This window comes from Pipistrellus hanaki (genome assembly GCF_964339955.1).
Source record: "Pipistrellus hanaki genome assembly, chromosome: 9".
In the NCBI taxonomy this organism is placed as follows: domain Eukaryota; kingdom Metazoa; phylum Chordata; class Mammalia; order Chiroptera; family Vespertilionidae; genus Pipistrellus; species Pipistrellus hanaki.
Window position 1 is genome coordinate 38,990,542 of NC_140511.1, and position 23,319 is coordinate 39,013,860.

Genomic DNA, 23,319 nt, shown 5'->3' on the forward strand with positions numbered 1-23,319 from the left:
CTCACTGTGTCTAATCGTGGTGTTTTGTCTTCCCTTTCCTGTGTCTTGGTAGGAAAGCCCAGTAGTTTCTTTCCAGAGGACAGTTTTATAGACTCAGGAGAAATCGACGTGGGGAGACGGGCTTCCCAGAAGATTCCTCCTGGCACATTCTGGAGATCTCAGGTGTTCATAGACCATCCTGTGCATCTGAAATTCAATGTGTCTCTGGGAAAGGCGGCGCTGGTCGGCATTTATGGCAGAAAAGGCCTGCCTCCTTCACACACACAGGTAACCGCAATCCCACCCGCCCTGCTGATCTCCAGGGTGCCTACCTCAACTCTTAACCCATAGACATGAAGCCTAATGCTTAAGCCTGCATCCTTCAGCTTGAAGGGAATATTATATATTTACTAGTGGTGGGGTCCCTCAGTCTGGCCTGTGGAGATCAAGCCAAAACTGGCTCTCTGACATTCCCTGAGGGATCCCGGATTGGGAGAGGGCACAGGCCAGGCCAAGATACACCACCGGTGCATGATCCAGCTGGGGAAGGACCATGGGAGGGCTCCAAGGCATGTTGGGCCTGTCTCACCCAGTCCTGATTGGTTGGATCCCAGCAGCAAGCTAACCTACCTATTGGAATGTCTGCCCCCTGGTGGTCAGTACACATCATAGGGACTGGTTGAACAGTAGAATGGTTGGACACTTAGCATATTAGGCTTTTATTATATAGGATAATTCATTTATCCATTTACCTTCTCTCAGACCCTGCCTTTCAGGTATGCAGGGTTACATCCCTGGGGTTTTTTAAGGGAAGGGAATTCTAGGAAATGTCTCATTGCCGTTCTACTACCACCCAGTCTCCTAAGTTAAATTCTGGGAAATATAATCTAGAGGAAAAAATGTGTGCTCTTTGGAGTCAGGCAGACCTGAGTTTGAATCCAACAGACCTCTCATTATCAGCTGTGAAACCTGCAGCCTGTTATCCTCTCAGAGCAATTTCCTAATCTGTCAAACAGTGAGAACAAGACCTACACTGCAGGGCTGTTATGAAGAATAAAGAATAGCATTTATAAGGCAGCTAGTGCAGGGTCTGGCTCAGAGTACATGCTATTTTCCTAGTTTTGGGCATTCTTTCTCTCCTTCGTAGTTTCACATTTACTCAGACATATGCGTGCCTGAAACACTTCATAAACTCAGTCCAGATGATTGACATATTACCAGTCATGATGGGTAAAGAACAGACTTGTAAGGCCCTCCCAGCTTTGGGATTGGAGTAACATAAATCTGTAGGCATCCAGCAGACATCCCCAGGCCAAATGCAGTCTCCTAGCACCAGTCATTAAGGTTTTTAGGTAACAGCCAGATAGATTCATTTGCTAAGGATGGAGTCACAGAAAAATAGAGAAAGCATGGCCCCTGATTTCTTTGTAGAGCTGGGATGCTAGCCCTAAATTCATGCCTTCAGACATTTTTTATGAGATATAATAAATATCTTGGGTTTGGTTTTTTGTTTTGTTTTTGTTTTTTAATATGTACCTGGAGAGCATTATACTAAGTGAAATAAGCCAGTCAGAGAAAGATAAATATCACATGATCTCTCTCATTTGTGGAATATAATGAACAACATAAACGGATGAACAAAATAGATCCAGAGATATAAAAGCATCGAACAGACTGACCAACATCAGATGGAAGGCAGGGGAGAGGGGAGAGTAAGAGATCAACCAAAGGACTTGTATGCATGCATATAAGTATAACCCATGACTACAGACATAGAAGGCATGTACTGGGGGATGGGAACAGCCCAGGAGAGGTCAATGAGGGGAAAAGGAGACATATATAGTATTTTAAACAATAAAGAATTTTTTTTAAAAAAAGAAAAGTAGTTATATAGAGAAAGAAAGAAGGAAAGAAAGCTCAATTTGCTTGCTAGTAAGCCAGTAAGACTTAACCATCTTCCTGTTGTTAACACCATGCATCTGACTTCTCCCGAGTCTCATACTAGCAAGCTCAGATCAATTGGCAATTGTGTTTGACAGAGCATGTAATTATTAATAGAGTTTTGAGCTAATTCAGTTAAAACTGCTCCCTGAAACTGGAGCGCTTAGACAGAATCATTGACAAAAAGAAGATAGATATAAATGATCTTTTCATTTGCACTTGACTGACATTTAAGGCACATCCAAGGCTCCAGTCCTAACTCTGGGCCCCTGGGCCCCTGGGGTTCCACAGAGTTGGAGCTCACTGGTTACGTGGCTGGGTCTGATCACCTGCCCACCATTGGAAAAGCTTGGTTGTCCTGGGCCAGACTCAGCCAGATGAAGACTTACCACACATACACCAAAGTTAAAGCAGGATGAGGCCAGAAAAGAATCCACTAATTGCTCTGCACCCACGGAGAATAAGCAGATGATTGCCCTGAGAACATGGGTTCTGGAGAGGACTTGGAGGTGTCCATCAAGCTTCCAGTGGCATTAGCCTCTCTTGCCCATCTCAGGCCTGTTCCCTGGGTTCTCCACAGGAGAAGCCTGAAGAAAGAAGCCAGCACTGTGGCAAAGCAGACCCGCTTCTAACCATGCTCTCTTTGTGCTTCAGTTTGACTTTGTGGAGCTGCTGGATGGAAGGAGGCTCCTGACCCAGGAGGCACGGAGCCTGGAGGGGGCTCAGCGCCAGTCCCGGGGAGCCATCCCTCCAGCCAGCCATGAGACTGGCTTCATCCAGTACTTGGATTCAGGCATCTGGCACCTGGCTTTTTACAACGACGGGAAGGAGTCGGAAGTGGTTTCATTTCTCACCACTGCCATTGGTAAGGAACCGCCACCCTCTGGGGTCTGTGGGATGTTGTCTCTGCATGAGAAGATGCTCGGGGATGCTGGGAACTAAGGCTGATGGGGGAATGTGTCCTGCCCAGAGCTGCATTATGCTACCTGCCCTCTGACACCAGGCCATCTGATCATTGGACAGTAAGCGGTAGGGAGATGAGAAAGGGGATAACAGGAGAGGTGGAAGGCCATTCTGGACTGGGCCCTGAGCCCAGGCTGTTGCCCACTGTCTTCCTTGTGTGGCCGGTGGCATGATGTGTGGACCAGCAGCTACTTTTAAACTCCTGGGTGGGAGGGGACTGACAGTGACACAGGAACCCTGGATGACCTTCCACATGGAGGCAACATTTCTCTTCTTGAAATTTCTCCAACACCCTCTTTTTTTTTTTTTTTTTTTTTTTTTCTCCCTTTGTTCAACTCACTGATTTGTTATTTGGGTTTTTATGGTGCGTTTTTTTGTTTTGTTTTGTTTTTTGTTTGGTCTGTTTTGCTTTGGGACCCATCAATCCCCAGCAGAATAGAAAACAAGGCAAAAGCAGAGAGACAGACAGAGAGAGAAGGTCAGTGCAAAGGGCTGGGTGACCAATATCATCAGTCAGGTTGGGGTTTTGTTGGGAACAGAGATGTTCTGTTGTCCATGAGAGTGAGCCCTGAGGTTTTAAATAAGTTCTAACACCTTCGCTGCAGTCCATCCCTCACAGTGGGAGGGAGCACAGCTCCCAGATCCCAGTGAGCCGAGCCCCTCCCAGGCCTGTGGCCATCTGGAAGCCTGGCATCTTTGTAAGGAATGTCTCCTCTTTACCCTCACATTCCAGAGAATGTGTCTCCTCCTTCCTTTGCCACAAAGTGCTGCAGGACCCAGTGGTCAGTGGTTCAGGCAGAAATCATTTTTTTCTGAGTCTATATAGGAAGGGCTGTGCCATTGGCTGGAGATAAACATTTCCTACGAGAAAATAAAACTTCAGGAAAGGCAAAACCTCACTAAACCAGAACCCTTGGGAGGGAGGCCTATGCTTAATGCAGAGTCTGTGTGACATGGGGTCCACCTCAGAACTGTCTCAGTCCTCGGTGGGGAGTCCCTGACGGGGAAAATGGAGTTGAATAAAAACCTTTGAATCTGGTCCTTAGTTCCTAACACTCTTGCAAGACCCTGGTTCTTTCTTCTGAACAGCAGTGGTCATTTCCCAGTCACCTCTCTCTCATTCGCAGTCTTACCCTTAGAGTTGAGGCCTAGAATGCCTGTCTGTTAATCGCAGGCTTGATTTATCAGCCTTTGCAGTAGCTGCGGTCCCAACAGACCAGTCCTGGCTAAGTGCCTGGCGTGGGGCCATTGGTCGCCTCAGCTCTGATGTGAAAAATACCACTTGGCTGTCTTTGTTGGAAGGGTCTGTCCCAACTGCTGGTCTCCGAGTGTCTTCAGGACAGGGACTCTGACATCATCTTCTCTTTACCACCGCCCCCCCCCCCGCCCCCCCCAAACACCCAGCCAGACCCAGACACCAAGCGTTACTCACTCAGTTCCTCAGGGTGAGCGTGAGCTCGGCCTCTCCTCTGTTCTGCCAGATGTTGGCAGGACAGACCGCAGCCGCAGGCCAGGCCTGGTGGGTGCAGTGCTGTGGTTTTCTCCCTGCGTGTAGCCTTTTGAGGGAGAGGGCAAGTTCTGAATCTCTACCATTCACCTGTGATCCGATCCTGCACATGTTACTTATGTTTCCAGCCCTTGGTTTCCCAAGACCCTGGGATGCGATTCTGTGCTCAGTGGTTACTGTGACCAGATGCTAACACGAGCATGTGCTCTGTTTCTGGAGAGCCCGGGCTGGTCCTCACCCTAGGGTTTGCCATGCTCCAGACCTTGTTCCTGTTTCTCTCTGGACACAGCAGCCTCAACTGAGGGGTGAGATTCTCAAGTCATGAGTGGAGCCTGAGGTCCAGCTTCATGGCTTCCATGGTCTGATTCCTCGTCGGCATAGTTCACCAGCCAGCATCGAGTTCCGTGCTCGCTCAGAGCTAAGGCCTCATACAATCAGAATTCTGCATTGGTAATAACAGCATAAATATGAAAGAATATTAATACAAAGCCCCAAAGAAAGTGACTTTCAATTAGGATGTGCCTCTTAAAGAAATATAAGGAAGGTCCAGCCAAGTGCCCTTGCCAGCTCCTGGCATGTCGGAGCTTGCTAACCGGCTTTGGCATACCTAAGGACACGGAGTTGCCTTTCCCTCTGGCACTCCTCTTCTCACCTAAATGATGAAATCTGTCTTCACCTCCCTTAACTCTCTGCTGTCTTTTAGTGCACATGGGCCCTCCTGTGCTCCTCAGAGTGTTAGGGACCACCTGGCATCTTGTTCAAATGCCGATTCTGCTTCAGCAGATCTGGGTGGGTCCCCAGACTCTGCATTTCTAACCAGGGCCTGGTGACACCGAGCCGCTCGTCGGTGGACCACATTTTGAGTGGCAAGGGGTTCTAGTATCTCATGTGCTGTCTCAGACATTGCTGTACTTAGGAATAACCTGGGAAGCTAGGTCAAATTTCAGGTTCCTGAGCCTTTTCTGCGTGAATGATGATGGCCCAGTAGGGCAGAGGTAGAGCCCAGGTGATGCTGATGGTACTGTCAACTGAGCCCTGAAAGCAGATGCCTTATGAGTGGTCTTCCCGTCCTTCCTGTCCTATGTCTGTCCTATGAGCATGGGCAGTCGCCTCCCTCGCTAAGGTGCTCCATTTTTCTTTTTTGGAAATTACTTCGCATTCTCCACTGGAAAGATTATAGAGAGCAGTCATCAAGAGCCTAGCGCAGGCTTTGGGTGCGGTGAGCACTCAATTACGTGGAAGTTGTTAATACTCTCTCCCATCCCCTCCTCCATCCTCCTTTCTCTTGCTGCCTTTCTGACTTGTCTGTCTTCCTTCACACGACGGGGGTTGTTTAATGAATACCTTTTTTCTTTTAACGCAAAAACAGACCAGTGGTGATGTTGCTATTAATCCCTCTCTCCCCCAGAGGCCCTGGCATTGAGTCTCAGCTGTCTGTGGTGGTTGCCGGTGAGTTATGACTTGTAATTTGTCTTGGCAGGTTAATTAAAAGTTTAGGTCTTGTTTTAGTGAAGTCATTATGGTCCTGCTCTACAATTGTAACTCTCAGGTTTGCTTAACACACATACTGGAATATGACCCTCCCTTCGTTACATGTCGAAATGCAGACCAGAATTTAAGAAGATCTGAGATGTCAGAATCCAGGGTATTTATGTCTGTTTGTAATTAGGTAAGAGGAGAAATAAGTGTGTTTAATTTAACAAATGGCTAGATGGTGTACATTTTTGCTTTTCCCTCCATTTAATGCAATCCAGCTGATGATTTTAAAGTAAATGAGTTTATCTTTTGCCTTGGGGAAGAAATTCTAAAAGCACTTTACAAACTGTATACACAACTATATACACACAGAGACCTGATGTTGCCAGAGCTCCCTGTGAACTAGATGTACACACACACACACACACACACACACTCCACTGAAACCAAGTTTTAGAATGAAACATGGCAACTTTATTCAGAAAGAACAGTCTTCTCCCTCTATGTGGAGATCCAGAATTTTAAGGTAACATTGTTTCTGGTCATGGCACCATCAGAGTGGGTAGCCTTGCTGATCCTCAGTATTGAAAGAAGTAAGAGGGTATAGACCAGTAGCCAAAATATATTTACCACCACAGTTCACAAAGGGCCTTACATACATTCTTTAAGCCTTGAAGTGACTCCATGAGGTGATTATTCTTATTTTTATTACCACCCTCTTATTACAGATGAGGGATGAAGCCCAGAGATGCTAAGAAAAAAGCCAGGGCTTGAATTTGCATCTGTCTGACTCCAAAGTTTGTGATCTTCCTTCTTTAGCAATCTGCCTCCTTCCCAGGATCAATCCCCCCTTTTTTCTGTATTACATTTATTTCTGCTTTCCACCTATTCTCTCATGCAGCAAGTATTCATTTTTATTATTTTTTTATTTTATTTTTAAATTACAGTTTACATTCCATATTATTTGGTTTTAGTTTCAGGTGTACAGCATAGTTGTTAGACAGTCATATAGTTTACAAAGTGTTCCCCCCAACCTATATTTCTAGTACCTGTCTAACACCATATATGATTATAATAGCATTGGCTCTATTCCCTGTGTTGTACTTTATATCCCTGTGACTATTGTACTTCTTAATCCCTTCGCCTTTTTCATCCAGTCCCCCAACTCCCTTCCCACTGGCAGCCATCATTCTGTTTTGGTATCTATAAGTTTTTTTCTGTTTTGTTTGCTCTTTAGATTCCACATATAAGTGAAATCATGTGGTATTTGTCTTTTTCTGTCTGACCTATTTCACTTAGCATAATACCCTCTAGGTCCCTCCATGCTGTTGCAAATGGTAAGATTTCATTTCTTAATGCTGAGTGATATCCCATTGTATATATGTACCACCACTTTTTTATCCCGTCATCTATTGATGGGCAGTTGGGTTGCTTTCATATCTTGGCTATTGTAAATAAAGCCAAATATATACACATAGTATATTCTTTCAAACTAGAGTTTGGGATACTTATCCAAAAGTGGGATCACTAAGTAATACGGCAGTTCCTTTTAATTTTTTGAGGAACGCTCATACTGTTTTCCATAGTGGCTGCACGAATTTGCATTCCCATCAACAGTGCATGAGGGTTCCTGTCATGTAGCAAACATTTAGGGCGCTTCTATTGTGTGTTGGGGACCATACTAGACTCTTTTCTGTATATAATTTAATCCTCACAAGACCTTAGCTGGTATGCATTTTTATGTCAACTTTACAGATGAAGAAATTGAGGCTCAGAGAATTTAATTGACTTTCCCAAAGTCTCAATTAGTCAAGGCAGAGCTAGGGTGGAAACCTGGTCTCCAAATCCCTTGCTCTCTACACTATGCTACCGTGTCTTACTGTTTGCAATGATACTATTAAATATTTTATTGCCATTTATATTAAGCGGAATATAATTTTCCCCTTATTAACTTGCAAGCATCTTGCATCAACCCAAGAAATTTTCTTGAGAAGCTATTAAAAAGACCATGAAAAAAATATCACAGCATCCAAAACTTTTCAAATAAAAATATCCTCATATGCATTGCTTGCAACCCTAAGACCTGACAAGTCAGCATTGCAGCAGTTTGGGTCTCCAGATAGCATCTTATCTTTTAATTTTGGTTGATGCTGAAACATAAAAGAATAGATCAACCTGACGTTGATAACTTTCACATAACCTTCTATCTTCCAAGGTCGTCAAATAACAGAGGTGCCCTAAAGTGGATTTGGAAACCCAGAGAAAAGAAATGAGAATCATTGTTAGAAAACATAGACCCTGGTAATTTTTATGAGGAATGTGCTCTGGTCTGAAGACATGCGTGCTAATTAAAGAGAAAGATTCTTTTGCTCATGCCCAGACAGTCGCTGTAAATGGATCTATAGTATGTCCGGGACTAGAAAAATATGGCATTCCTGCTTCTTCTCTAGTTGGAGATACAGATAAGGTATGGCATGGTTTCTGGAAAAGTAGCTCATAGTCTATACTAGAGTAAGGAGAAGAAACATTTACACAGTAAGTGCCTCTAATCCAAGGACAGGACAAAGAAAGGTCACTCCTGGAGCCTCTGGTGAGAGCGCCATGAGGATGGGAGGAAGGCAGGGGCGTGTCTGGGTGGATAGGTCAGGGAGGGCTCGCCAGGAAGTGGAATTTTATGGGACATTACAGGGTGGGTAGAATCTTCACATTTAAGGAAGGAAAACGGGAGGGGAAGTTGTGGAAGAGTTCATTCTAGGTAACAGGAACAGTGGGAGCAAAAGGCAGGTAGGCAGAAATTAATTGCTGGCTGTAAGGAGCCAGCAGTTCTGTTTGACTAGAGCACAGCAGGCCCTGAAGGGGCGAGGTGAGCCATCAGGGAGAGCCTTGAATGCCACCCTAAGGAAAAGGTTCGTTCTGCGGGCTTTGGAGCAAGGACTAAATTGATTAGAGCCAGAGGGTTTACAAGAGCTCATTAATGTATGTAACCAAAAGAGGTTACTGGGATTGAGCTTTGTGATTTCATGGGGGGCGGGGGAGGGGGGGGTGGAGGCGGGAAAGGGGAAGCCAGAAAGGAAGGACAGAGGGACTGATTCAGTGGCATTAGTGGTGTCTTTATCTGCTGTTCCTGCAATCCAGTCCTCCTTTTCCTTGCTGGGAATAGATACTTTCACATAACCTTCTATCTTCCAAGGTCATCAAAATTGGGCCCTTTATGATTTCCCAAAGCCCACTGGACTGTGCTACTTCTATATGCCCCTGGCTTTGACGGGGTAAAATCACTTACTGTTCATTAGCCTCTGAGTGCTTTGGCAAGGATATGGAGAGAAGAATCCAGGACATTCTAAACTGTAATTTGTGTGAAAACCCGCACTACTTCCAAGAAGAAACTAAGAAAAGTGATTAGGAATGATTTCCAGTTTTGAATACGCTCTGCCTTCACCTCTCTTCATACCCCCTTCCTCCAAATGATAAGATATCATGCAGCGACGAGCAATGAAGGTCTCTCGGTAATCAGTTAACCTTCTTGTAAATGACATTGGCAGCACTTTGTGAATTTTCTCCAGGAAACACTGCTTTTGGAAAAGTGCCCAGTGGATTCACCTGTCCCAGAAAGCAGGACTTATTTGGAGCAGTCTGGTAAAAGCGGGATGAAACTATAGGCTGAGGGAGAGCTCAAGTCAGCACATCAGATATAAACCGTGGCCAAAAGCCTGTTCAGTGGAGGAGAGCTCAGAACATCCCAGCTGCGTCTGCAGATAGGAGGCCCGCCCTGCCAGCAGCTGGCCTGCCACTGAGCATCCCTACTGCCTACAACCCACCCCTCGGCACCCTGGGATCTGTCTCCACTGCTGAACCTCCTGAATTCCTTGGGACCTGGGACAAGGGCAGGAGAGGAGAAAAGGTACCTCAAGGGTGTAGTAGGTCTCAGAAGAGTTAGCTGGTCTCTGAGAAGAGTTAGAAATGTGTTTCGTGTGCAAATAAGATTCCTGCCGGTGGGGTTTTCATGTGCGTGCACATCCTCAGTGTAGGGTGTGTCCCCAGGGCCACACCGCAGCCCAGCGGTGGTATCAGGCAAGCTCTTTTGTTCTCCCTTGTGCGCCAGCTGCTGTTTTCATGCTCATGGCTCTGAGACACTGATCTACCTTCAGAACTTGTGTCTGCCTATCAGACAGGAAGAAGAAGAAAGGGGAAGGAGACAGCTTTTCCCTAAAGCACACAGCCCACACATTTCTCTAGTAGAGCTGTGCCACTTGGACCCTCAGAGCTGCACGGAAATCTGAGAACATGGGTATTTTTAGCTTGCCACGTTGGCACTCAAACAAAATTCTCATTCTCTCAGGAAGAGGGAAGTGAACGTGGGTCATCAGCGTCTGTCCCGGCGTCACTGAGTCTGTCTGGTTCCAGAGGTGCCCACTGAGGGCTCCTCACTGAGAGCCAGGTCCTGGCCAGGGCACTTACGTGCAGTCATGAGGCAGACACAGTTCTGGCGGGGGAGGTTCTCACGGACTAGTCAGTGAGGCTGAGAAAACGGCAAAGCTGATCCATGTAACTGAGGAAGAGGGCAAAGGCTTGGCTCAGTCTCTTTATAGTACCTGGGGAGCAAGGCTTTTCTTATTAGGCCTCAGAGCCCTGAAGGATGTGTTAAGGGGGGTGGACAGAAGGAGCAGGTCCAGAGAGGTTGGAGGCAGACCTAGACACTGTGTTTGTTCACTTTCTCATTCAACTGGTGATTACTAACTGCTTTCATATGCCATGTCCTAAGCAGGCATTGATATCTCTGGTATATAAAAGAGCTAGGCTTCCTGGAGAAGTTTTTAGACACTCTTGAGAAAGCTGGAGAAGGATTCTTAAGTTTAAATACAATCATCATATATATATATACATACTAGAGGCACGGTGCATGAGATTCGTGTACTTGGAGGATGAGAAGGGGAGTCCTCAGCTCCTCCTGTGCCCTCTCACAGTTTGGAAGCCTTCGGGGATGTCCAACTGATGGCTTAGGCCTGCTCCACTCCCTGCATACATCCTTAGCACTACCATGGAGGCAGGAGAGGCTTCTGCCATTGCTGCTGCACTCACCAGCCTTGAGCCCAGCTTCTGGCTGAGCAGTGTCCCGCTATGGGAGCACACTGACCACCAGGGAGTAGCTCAGAGTGTGTGAATGACTAAGCAGAGGTTTCACACCAGCTGGTAAAGGAGCTGGAATTTGAACCCAGGTCTGTCTGACTCATCTTCTTCCTCGCCTATGCCTTGGTGAGAGTGCCTGCTGTGTCCACTGGGAGTGAGTAGAGAGCATGAGGGTGTGGTGCCCAGAGAAGAGCCTCGAAAATGAGGTGAAGGTGAAGGTCTTTGTGGTCCAGCTCAGAAGTCTGGTTTTCAAGGCAGAGGGGAGCACAGGGTCGTTTTTAAGCAAACGTGGAGTGTGACTCAGGTCTTAGACAGATGTCTTTGGCAGTGGCATATACTACTGGGTTGGTTTCTCAGACTAACACAGGGAAACCAATTGGAAGACTCCTCAGTAACCAGCAGGGTTAGATGAGAGACGAGGGCCTGAATTGGGGCAAATGCTACTGCTCTTGTATAAAGGAGGGAATGCATTCCAGGATGTTACAGACTGGTTTTGACCTTGGAGAATAGATGCTTTGTGATATCATTAATTAAATTAAGAAATAGGAGAAGACGTGGCTTTGTTGGGGAAAGGAAGTAGGGAGACAGCAAGTTCACATTAAATGTAAGCTGCTAAGAGATTTCCAAGTTGGATGTTAGTTGTTGGCAGTTACCAATAGGCAGATGGATAAGCAGGTGTTGACTTGAGGAACAGCTGTGACCTGGAGACGGAAACCCAGTGGGTGTCATCAGTGTGGATGCCAGAGGGGGCAGGTGAGAGGGTAGAGGAGTGAAAAGCAGGGACTCAAGGATAGAACCCCATCATTCAGAGGGTGGGCACAGGGAGAGAGAGATATATAGAGATTAGCTTTAGAGAAAAGCTAGGTAGCTGGTTACAAAGAAGCTGCTGGAATTGGTCAGTAGGAGGCCATCGGCAGCCTCAGTGGGAGCAGTGTCCGCCTCCTGTCGCAGGTGGAAGTGGGGTCACCACAAGTTCAAGAGTGAGTGAGAGGTGTGGAGTGGAAACAATTCCTTCTAGACAGAGCAGGGAAGGAGACAGATCTGAGGAGGAGGCAGGTTCAAGGGAAGGTTTATTTAAGGTGGGGGGAGTCTTGAACGTGTTGTCAGCTGTGGGAGAGGAGCCAGGGGAGAAGATGGGAGGCCCAGGAGAGAGGGGAGATGATTAATGAAAGGAGGTGGGAGACAGAACAAAGGGCAGATGCAGAAGGGCCAGACCTAGGGAAGGAGGAGAGACACCTCCTGTGGGACAGGAGTGAGCGGTGAAGATGAGAAAGGATGAAGTGTGAAGGTGGAGGAGAGTGGAATACAGGATAGGGTCCACATTGATCTCAGGATGCAGTGCTTTCTAGAAATGGACTGCCTTACCGACTAAGTCCTTTATGACCTGTATTGTGTGTTCCTTTCCACGAAAAGGGAGCCACTAGGCAGCACTGAATCAAATCAATTCTCTGGTGTAATACAGCAGTGGAGAGAGCAGTAACGTGGCTTAGTGGTTAAAGAGTGGATTGGAAGCCAGGTGGCCTGGTTTACATCCAGTCTTTACCACTTATTGACTATGATAGATAACCCATCATTGCCTCAATTCCCTTATCTGAAAAATTAGTACCCACTTCATGGGTGTCATTAGGAGGGCAGAATGAATTTAATATGTGTTAAATGCTGAGAACAATGCCGGGCACATGATAGGTGCTATACAACTAATATTAGCAATATTAGTTGGTATTTCTAATTTATTAAGTAAAAATAAAGATACAAGTGTTTACAGGGTGTGAGGAGTGTATTACGTGTTGTACATGCTTTGCCTAACTTAAATATTGTAACAGTCTCAGGGAGGCAGGAGCAGTTACGTCCTTTATGTAGATGAAGAAATGAAGTGCAGAGAAATGAACAAACTTGCCCACGGTCCCACAAGGAATAGCACAGGGCCAGGATTTGCATCTGAGATGGGCTGACTCCGGAATCCATGCTACACCTCAGCTCTGCTCCGAGGACCCTTTGTCATTCCTCAGCACTTCTCTGGGCCAAAGAGTTTGGACCAAAGGATCTCTCCACATGTGGAAAGAGGGCCTTTATCTTTACAATCAAGCAAAGGTTTAGTGGTTGCAACCCTAGCAGAGGTTTGGGGCAGGTTTCTTGCTGGTTGAAGGGAGCAGTGGACCCTCTGTTGAAATGACAGGACTGTGAGTGTTATATGAAGGGTTATAAAAAGCCATAAGCCAGAAACCTCGGAACATCTGGTTTCAGTTTGAGTAGCTGCTTGTTCATGCCTTTATCTGAGCAGCGCTCATGTTCGGGGCTAATAGAAGCACAGTTTGTTTCATTCCTGGTTCATATTACATATCAGCCTGATTTTTTTTATTTTCATTTGTGTCAAAGGCCAAGGAATCCATGCAAGAGTGCAAGGGATGGACTGTATATTTTAGGAAAGTGAGGAAAAAGTCCTGTATCCAAGGCAGGAAGGCTGGGGTGGTATTTTTCACAAATACTGCCTGAGTTTCTTAAGCCTATAAATGCAAGCTATTCTTGGGGAAGCTTTTACTGGGGAAGTTGTACCACCCTTGTCTCTTTCTTTTAAATGCTAGTGGAGGAAGGTGAAGTCTGAGGAGCTTCTCCCAGGTGCTAACACTACCCTAAGCACGATCTATTTACATTAACGCGTTTTCATTCTCACAGCCAGCCTTTGCCCGTCAAAGTTATCACTCCCATTTTCCAGATGAGGCGGCGACTGCCTTCCACGTCACACAGAATCAGAGCCAGGCTTCAAGTCCAGTTGTGTCTGGCTTACACTTATTGTGCAAGTTCCCAACATTTTTTTATTGTACTGGCTGAGATAGGTGTTAGGTGTTCCATACATGGAATAAATAAATAAACAAATAAGTAAATAAACCTTTGAAGACAATACCAGGTCATAACAATACTGAAAACGAAAAAAAAAAAATTATTTGCATAATACAGATTTCTAGTCAAAATCCAATGCTTCCTGATTAAATGGTAGATGGGTTCCCTTTAAAATCACTTTGAAGCCCAGACAGTGTGCCTCAATGGTTGAGTATCGACCTATAAAACAGAAAGTCATGATTCGATTCCCAATTTCTGGTTAGGAAACATGCCTGGGTTGCAGGCTCAATTCCTCAGTGTAGAGCATGCAGGAGGCAGCTGATCAATAATTCTCATCATTGATGTTTCTGTCTCTCTATCTCTCTCTCTTTTCCTCTCTCTAAAATCAATAAAGATATGTATTTTAAAAGTAAATCACTAAGAAATAAGGATATATTTTTGATGGCATTGTTTTAGAAGTTTTGACCAATATGAGACATTCTACAGAGACAAGAGTGTCAGACAATGCCATCCCTACGTATTTGTGAAGGATGTGTTTGTATTCCTAGAGAACACACACACGTTAATTGGAAAACTATTTTATTTCATAAGAATTCAGAGCTTGTAACTGAGGTACAAGGTAGCTTCACAAAATCAATAGATTTCCCATATATGTACAATAACCAGCTATGAAATATAATGAAAAGTGTCTCAGTCAAATAAATCAATAAAAATTAAAATATCATCTTAATGAGAACTATATGTGACCTGAGTGACAAAAACTGTGAAATTTTATTGCGAACTATAAAACAAGACATGAATAATTAGGAAATATAACATGCTCCTCGATGAGAAGGTGAAATACTCTAAATATGTCAGTTTATAGGTTAATGGAATGCCAGACAGAATCCTAAAGGGAATTTAGGCGATCTGGTTGAATAGTTTAAGACCTCAACTGGAATAATAAACAGATGAAAGTATAGAAAAAAATGCAAAAAGAATAATGAAATGGTACTCATCTTTAAACATATTAACATGGTATAAATCTATAATACAAGAGAATAGGAGTCAAGCAGGCTAATGAAAGAAAATGGCCTGGAAGCATTGCCAGTTCTGTGTAAAAATTTAATATTTGAAAAGGGAAGAATTGCAAATGATTGGAGGAGAAAAGGTTTAATCAGTAAACGTTGCTGGAATAACTTGGGACACCTCGGGTTAACCCAGAGTCCACAGAGTGGCATTCTGAGGGACAGATGTGGTTGAGAGACATGGAGAAGTTTTTGTAGTCTGCAGTGTAGGCCCGATATTTAAAAATTGGACAATTTCCCATAAAACTATAGGATTATGTTTTACCTTTACAAATTAGAAGACCAAAATCCCTGCAGGAACAAGCCTCTGCCCCATTAAATATTCTGTAATTTAACACGGTCTCCACCTCCTCGCTTTTCTTATACTTGACCTGCCCCACTCCTTTAACTTACCTGCCTGGCCCCGGGAGGAATTTGAGTTTTTACCCTCTGATTCTGACTTCACCTCACACCATATGCACAAATAAATTCCAGATGGATTAAAGAGGTAAATGCTTAAAAGTCAAACCAAAAAAGGGTAAAACCCAATATGCACATATCTCTGATTTAGAGAGGACTTTTAACTTTGAAAGTCATTGAAAAACTCACAAAGCAAAAGACTAAAAATGTAAAACTTCCATATGTCTTAGAAGACTTATAAAAATAAAAAAAGTGGTAAGCCAGGAAAATACTGGCAATAATTATGAGAGATCAAGGAAAAGTTACTATCTATATTAAAGTGTATATCCTGTGGGAAAATTTATTGATTTTACAGATAAATAGATAAAGCTCATAGATAAGTGGCTAAAGTGTAAAAAGCTTTCAAAAATATTTAGTATGCTATAAACATACCTGAAATATGTTTAACTTCACTAGTCGTCTAAGAAGTGCAAATTAAAATAATTGTGTATCTTTATTTTTACTTAATAAATTATAAATACCCTCCAGGTTAATATCCAATCCTGAAGGGGTACAGTGCAACTGTACCCATATATATTACTGGTTGCATTGTAAATCAATACACCCTTTGGGAAAGCAAATTGGCATTTTGTATTAAATCATAAAAATGTTCATATTTTCAACTTCTGACTCTTTCTTAAATAAATGAATATGTTGGGAAAGCTGCTTGCTTATCTCAGCATTGCATATGGTTGTGAAAAATTGGAAACAATACAATTTCTAATAAGAAAAAAGCATATAAGCAAGTATGGAATATTCACTTAATGCATATTATTCAGCCATTAAAAATTACAATTTTTAGCCCTAGCAGTTTGGCTCAGTGAATAGAGCATTGGCCCTTGGACTGAAGGGTCCCAGGTTTGATTCTAGTCAAGGGCACGTACCTCAGTTGCAGGTTCCCCAGACCTGGTCAGGGTGCATACAGGAGGCAACCAATCAATTTGTCTCTCTCACATTGATGTTTCTCTCTGTCACTCCCTCTCCCTTCCATTCACTTTAAAAATCAATGGGAAAATATCTTTGGGTGAGGATTAACCAAATATATATATATCCTATATAATAAAAGGCTAATATGCAAATCAATCTAACGGTGGAACAACCAGTACCTATGATGCACACTGACCATCAAGGGGCAGATGCTCAATTCAGGAGCTGCCCCCTGGTGGTCAGTGCATTCTCACAGGAGGAGCACTGCTTAGCCAGAAGCCAGGTTCACAGCTGGCCAGAGCAGCAGTGGTAGCGGAAGCCTTTCCCACCTCCATAGCAGTGCTAAGGATGTCCAACTGATGGGGAGTGAGCCTAAGCCAGGGGTCCTCAAACTTTTTAAAGTGGGGGCCAGATCACGGTCCCTCAGAGAGCTGGAGGGCCGGACTATATGAACTACTAATTCCTACTGTAACACCTCGGCTGCGCTCACTGCCCAAAAAACCTGGCGGGCAGGATCAGACTCCTCTGCGGGCCGCATGTGGCCCGCGGGCCGTAGTTTGAAGACCCCTGGAAGCCATCAGTCAGACATCCCCCAAGGGCTCCCGGACTGTGAGAGGGCACAGACGGGACTAAGGGACAACCCCCCAAGAGCCAATTTTCATGCACCAGGCCTCTAAAATATATATATATATATATATAATTTTACACCTTACCAGCATAGTTAGGTGTTTAGAGCATTGATTAGAGGGTCTCAAGTTTTATTCCCAGTCAAACCCAGACCTGAGTTGCAGGTCTGATCCCAGCTCCCAGTCATGGCCTATGTATGAGGTAATCAATGTGTCTCTGTCACATCAATGTCTCTCTCTCTTTCTCTCCCTCCCTCCCTCATCCTCTCCCCTCCCCTCTTCCATTCTTTCTAGACTCAATGGAAGCAATCAAATATCTTCACTGCTGGAGCATAGATTTTTTAAAAATATATTTGAAATAATATGAAACATGGGAAAATACTTATCATTTTATGCTCCAGAAATAGGACAAAAGTTATGTTTACAATATGAACACACTATTAATAACAATGTAATGTGACTAATTCAGTAGTTTAAAAGCAGGATTTGAACTTCATTTCAAGCCTTTCTACTCTGAGACCGCTGCTGTTCCCACCTGCTCGCTTCCTGCTGTTGAAACCAAAGTGACATTTCAAGGGTGTTGGTCGGGTGGCCATGGGAGTCTGAAGCTCTTCCAAGCTGAACCTCATGCAGCTCTTCACTGCACTAGCTGATGGGGGTTTTGAAAGAGGAGGCTTTTGTCAGCCTAAGAGCTGGGCTTCTCTAAACGTTTCCCGTGCTCCACGGTTGGTGCAAGTGAAAGAATGGCCAATCTAGAGGACCGGCCAAGGATGCAAGTTGAACCAAAGTCTGCTGCCGGTGAACGGACACACATGTGTTCCTTCATCTCTCTGTGCATATAAATATTTCATTGTTTGTTGTTTTTTTACTTTTTTAAAGAATGCATTAAATTAAACCCATTAACCACAAAGACTTAACGCCATGCTTTCTAAATCGCTTGGCTTGAGGTAAAAGACAGGAGCCCAGGTGGTCCCTCCATCTCGAATGCCTGGTGTTAGAGGACACCGGAGAAGGCTCAGTGGAATTCACCTTAAGAAAGAGAGCGTATTTGAAAGGATCCTGGGGTTTGAAACCTGAGCCTGCAGTTCTGTGCCCCACATCCTCCTTGGCCAGAACAGACATGAATTTTCTGTGTAGCAGAGTTGGCCTCGGCAGTAATAACCGGCTATGTTGTACAGGACCTTCAGCTTACTCAGCACAATGGCACACAGATTTTCATGATAATTTTGTTCTTTACAACCCAGTGAGATAGGGTGGTACTCCGATTATTGTTGCTTTTTAGGAAAAGCAGCAGCTGAGCTTCAGAAAGAAAGGCTTTTTTATGGGTCCAAGGTCACACAGCAAATCTATGGACAAGCCTGGGTTGAAATCCAAGTCTGTTTGATGGGTTGACCCACTTATTCACTTATCCTTGCAAGTATGAATGCAGGAGGCTCTGGTGGATGCCTAGGGCCAGGGCGGGCCTGGAGTGACACGTGGATGAGTTCAGGTGTAAGTGATATGTGAGCAGCAGCACCTGGACCCTGAGGGTTCCCTCTTCATCTCACACAGACAATCAAATTATCAGTCATGTCTAGGGTAGGATAAAGGTATTTGCATCCATGCACAGTCCTCAAGTCATGCCTCCTATTCACTTTTCTCAGGAAGCTTCTGGGAAATGCACTCCACCAAAATTTTACAGTGAGCCCAGAAGGGGGTCCAGGAAACAAGGGGTTCTATAAGCGAGAGGGGTGAAGAGAAGTCCCAGAGCAGTGGGGGTGGAGCAGGCCTGGGAAACAGAGCAGACCACAGTGGGGCCGAGCAGGTGGACCAAGGATGCTAGCATTATCGTTATTCCCACCTCCACTTCCACGCGTTCATACTTAGCGTTCTCACAAAAGTCACACAATTGTCCAAATGCAGTGAGACCTTTGTATGCCCAACTAATTCCGATAGAAAGCAAGTCAATTTAAAAACATATGGCTTGATTATACAATTATTTATTTATTTTTAGCAAAGCACTAAGCTGCCCCCTTGGGGGAGACAGATGCATGTAGATCTCAGGTCCTTGTCCTGTCAGAGGGTCTCACAGCCAGAGAAAGCGTGACACTGATAGCACTGAGACAGCAGGTGGGGGACCGCATAGTGCAGAGTGAATGGTCAAGGGAATTTTGAGAAGACCTTCCAGGAGGATCCCTACAGCCTACGGTGACCAAGAAGGCATAGGAAGGTTTGGGTAGGAAGAAAGGACGGGAGGAGCCACAGAACAGAATCCAGGGTGAGGGCTGCTTGGAGTGCAGCGTGAGGCTGTGTCTCCGGGAGGGAGACGAGCAGGTTCCCATTCCAGCTCTGAGCCACCCAGCTGTGAGATCCTGAGAAAGGTGGTTATCCTCCCTGAGCTCGGAAGGCTTTAATGAGATAACACAGCAGAATGTGCCTGACACTCCGTGGGCTCTTATCTTGTTTTCTTTCATTTATACTTGGAATCGGAATCCCAAAGCAGATGTGTTGACTGGCTGAGGAGGATCTGAACGAAGATGTTTTCAGAGCCGTAGGTTCAGCCCTGTAGTCCCAGCCAACCTGTTCATCTCATAAGGCTGTACAGGAAAGAGAGTTTTACACTTGGATTTGCCCACAGTGAAGCTCCTTGGGCAAATCCAGCTCAAGCCGAGGGAGGTCCCTGGTCCCTCGTTGCTGCATCCATTAGCTGAGTGCCTTTCACAGCCTGAATTCTGCTCCCGCTGCATGCCAGCCCTGCCGCTCTACCTGATTCCGAGAACACCTGTGTTTGCATGTGCTCTGCTTTCTAAATACTCCAGGGCCCATCTCTGCCTGGAGACGCTCCCAGCCCAAGTGCTGAGCTGCACTGCTTCCCTGGGGTGTCCCTGGGGTGTTTTCCTCCTCAGCTTTACCCATGTACTCCCTGCAGGCACTTGCCACCTTGTGAACCATCTTCTGGTCACCCCCTCAGACTGTGAGGAGAGGGCACAGGCTGTGCCTTCATTATGTCTTCCCCAGCATTTGCTCTTCGCCTGGCCATGAGCTGGGAGCTGGGGTTACAGAGGGGCCTAGACCCCACTGTGGCCCTCCAAAGCCCTAATCACACTGGAAGAAGCAGGTGTGGAGATCGAGACGGGTAGGCAGGGGCGGGAGCAATAAAATCAGCTGTACCCCAACCTTCCTGCTCAACTGCCAGGACTGTAAATGAGCTACCCTCAGCCGCCAATGAACAAAGCTGCTCTCCCAAGCCCTCCACACCATCAGGTGACCATTAAGCACAGGAGCCCCTCAAACCCACTGCTTAGGAAGGTCGTGCACCTGTGTCCTCTGAACGCTGGCCAGCTGCCAGAATGGAAGCGGGTGACAGGCTCTGCAGTCGCTCAGGCTAAGACAGAGATACTGTCTCCACAGGTGCAGAGCTCGGGTCAGGGCCCTTTTACCCCATTCCAGGAGGAGGCAGCAGGCTCAGCTGGAGGGTCTGTTCCCTGGGAAGGTGATGATCTGTTTTTCCTGCTTTCTACCACCTTCTTAGAAAGCCTCTGGTCCCAGAAAGCCTACATTAGCCCCCATCACCCTCAGCTTAACAGTGAGCAGGTGCAGCTTCTCTTCTCACACAGGCCAGTGTGTGTGTGCACATGCATGTGTGTGTGCATACGCATGTGTGTGCATGCACACACGTGCTCTTCTGGGCCCACCCCCTAGCTGCAGCGATGGGTCAGGCCCAGTCAGCAGAACCAGCCTTCCGTGTTGCAGGTGCAGCCAGAGTGCTCAGGGTAAGCCATCACAGAGGGAAGAAGCCAGGGGTTTGAGGTGTGAAGGGCAGCGTGAGAAATGACCCTGAGGTCTCAGGAGAGGCTGGACCCTTACAACTCGTCTGTCCCAGAAAGAGGGGCTGATGTCTATACAATGTCCACCTGATCCTTGAAGGTGTGAACTGAACGGAAGAGAGAATTCAGTGTCCTCATACTTCCGTGCAGGCACATCCCAGGATGTTGAAGTGTGCCATGTGGGTGAAGCAACATACTCTGACATAGGCTTAGTTGTGTCTTAGTAATATAAGCCAGGACTGTGTGGAGATGGAGTTAGAGCATTAGCTGCTGCTGCCCCAGGCTGAGGGCTGGCTCCCTCTTGTCCTGCACACATTCGCTGATGCACAGCATGCCAGGGCCCCTGGTGGAGGAGAAGGGAGCTGAGGTCAGCCAGAGGACAGCCAGGAACTACTAACCCACTTGGAAGGGTCCACAGCTCCCTTAGTCTCTCAGCTGCTAATACTATAATGCCTACTGGGTGGTACACACCGTTATAGTCACTCCCCCTTTACAGACAAGGAAAGTAGGACACACATAGGTGAAATGACTTGTTCAAGGTCACACAGGAAGTAGCAGAGTGGGATGAGAATACCCAGGGTCTCCCTCAAGCCTGTGCTCTTCCTGTTATGCCGACAGCCTCTGACCTGGCCTGTTCAAAATCGCTTTGCTTTAACTTGGTTTCATTTTACCTGCCTCTGATGAGACACTGATTGCAAGAACTGCCATGTACGTTACATGCATTATCTCAGTTACTCCCCAGCCCCGCTGTGAGATAGGTAAGGGAACCAGGGTTCATTTAAGGTTCAGAGATGCTAAATGATTTGTCCAGGGCTGTCCAGCTAGTGTGAGTCAGAGCTGGAAGTCAAATCCAGATCCGTCTGATTGCATAGTCCATGATCAGTCATGGGTCACAGAGTTCCAGCCAACTGAAGTCACAGGATGCCAAAGGCAGGATCCAGCCCCGAGGAACTGAGCACACCTGGGTTTATGCTCACACTCCAGCCCAGTGGATAAGTACAAGGAACCAGGGAGCGAGGAGGAAGGCTGGCCAGCCACAGGGAACCCCCGGCCCTTGACATTCAGGCATGCAGAAAGCCAAGAGTAGGACTGTAGACTGCTTCCAAACCTCCTATTTGGTAGACAGCAGACAGCCCTGGCACATGGGCAGGCCAGCCTTTCCTTGGTCAGAGGTCTGAGGACACATTCTTTCCAGCCAGGGCCAGGCAGGGGCTCACATTGGTATTATAAGCTCATGCAATGCCTTAGAGTCAGAGGGGGCAGAAGGTTTCATAAAATTTTCAACACAGCAACCATTTCTCAGTCCCTTGCAAGATACATAGACTTTGCTTTTGTCGTTGGACAGTTTCTGCCTAGAGGCTGAGGGAGTGATCTGCCTCCGTGGCTAGAGCAGCTATAAAATATTTAACGTGAACATATAATTACATTACCATGATCCATAATAGGATTTGGTGTCCAACAGAAGTCTAACTTGGCCTCTGGCCCCAAGATATAGACCCAAGTTATTATGTTGAGTGTTACCTACTAGATAAATAAGGAAGAAATACTGTTCAAATCATTGTCAGACAGGCCAACCCACATTATCATTATTGTAAAGAAAGATCCACCAGAGTCTGACAATTTGTCCATTCTATTAAACACATTATTGTGTTATGTCCTAGAAGAAGTAATTCAACTATATAATTCACAGAAGCCATCATGACAGTTCTTGCTAGAGAACAGGTTTCCCAAGCACACAGTTAGCGCTACTTTGTGAGAAGAGACCCCAATACTGTGTCTAACTGATGGAATAGGGCTAGAGGAAGAGAAATGACAGTGAACCCACAGGCCTGGGAAAAAAATGTATAGAAGTAAAATATGAAAAAAGAAAGAAAAGAATTTAAAAAGCAAGGAAGTAAGCCACCTAGACTCCACAGAAGGAGTTCAGCATCAGGACTGGGGACAGAAATCAACAAGTCACTCTTCGTCATTTGATATTTGACAAGTGTTTAGTGAGTAGCTGCTCTAGACAAGGCGTACACCAGTCACCAGGGAGATACAGACAAGAAGGCGGATTGGAAATGAATCCCTTCCTTTCAAGGAATTTGTGGTCTGCTAGGGGAAATGGGTCATATTCATCAATAACTATACTTCCAGGTAAAAAACAGTGGGTGATACAAGGATCGAATTAAATTGCCATTAGGATTCAGATGAGAGAGAGAGAGAAAGAGAGAGAGAGAGAGCGAGAGAGAGAGAAACCTCTCTTGCTAAAAGGAATCTGAGGAGGCTTCATGGGAGAGGTGATATTTAAATTGGGCCAGGCAGGATGGTTAGGAGTCACTCAGATGTAAGGGGGTGGGGAATGGGCCTTGCAGGCCCTCCCAGCATTGGCACATCGGGGATGCTGGAAAGGTTATGTGAGTTCAGGAGGTGGTTGGGAGCAATTTGGCAGCAGCAAAAAGTGGACATGAGAACCCCTGTGGCAAAGGAACTAGTCCAGGAAGGGAAATCAGAGCTTTAAACTTCTGGTTCAGAAATGTGGGCTTCCTCCTTTCCTGTGTTCCCCAAAGTATAGTTTTTGAGATGATTTTAGATCATATGGACAGATTCTATTTCAACAATTATGAATTTATTTTAGTAAGCTG

General features: G+C 45.7%; 1 protein-coding gene across 7 annotated transcripts in view; it reads left to right on the plus strand.

The window, feature by feature from the left end:
• TENM4 (teneurin transmembrane protein 4) overlaps positions 1-23,319 on the plus strand; it is a 695,703-nt gene that overhangs the window by 522,193 nt on the left and 150,191 nt on the right. For all 7 annotated transcript variants that reach the window (XM_084894429.1, XM_084894427.1, XM_084894432.1 and 4 more), the window contains 2 exons: positions 53-267; positions 2,575-2,785. In XM_084894429.1, coding sequence (XP_084750555.1) covers positions 53-267; positions 2,575-2,785 — 426 coding nt within the window. The remainder of the gene's footprint in view (positions 1-52; positions 268-2,574; positions 2,786-23,319) is intronic.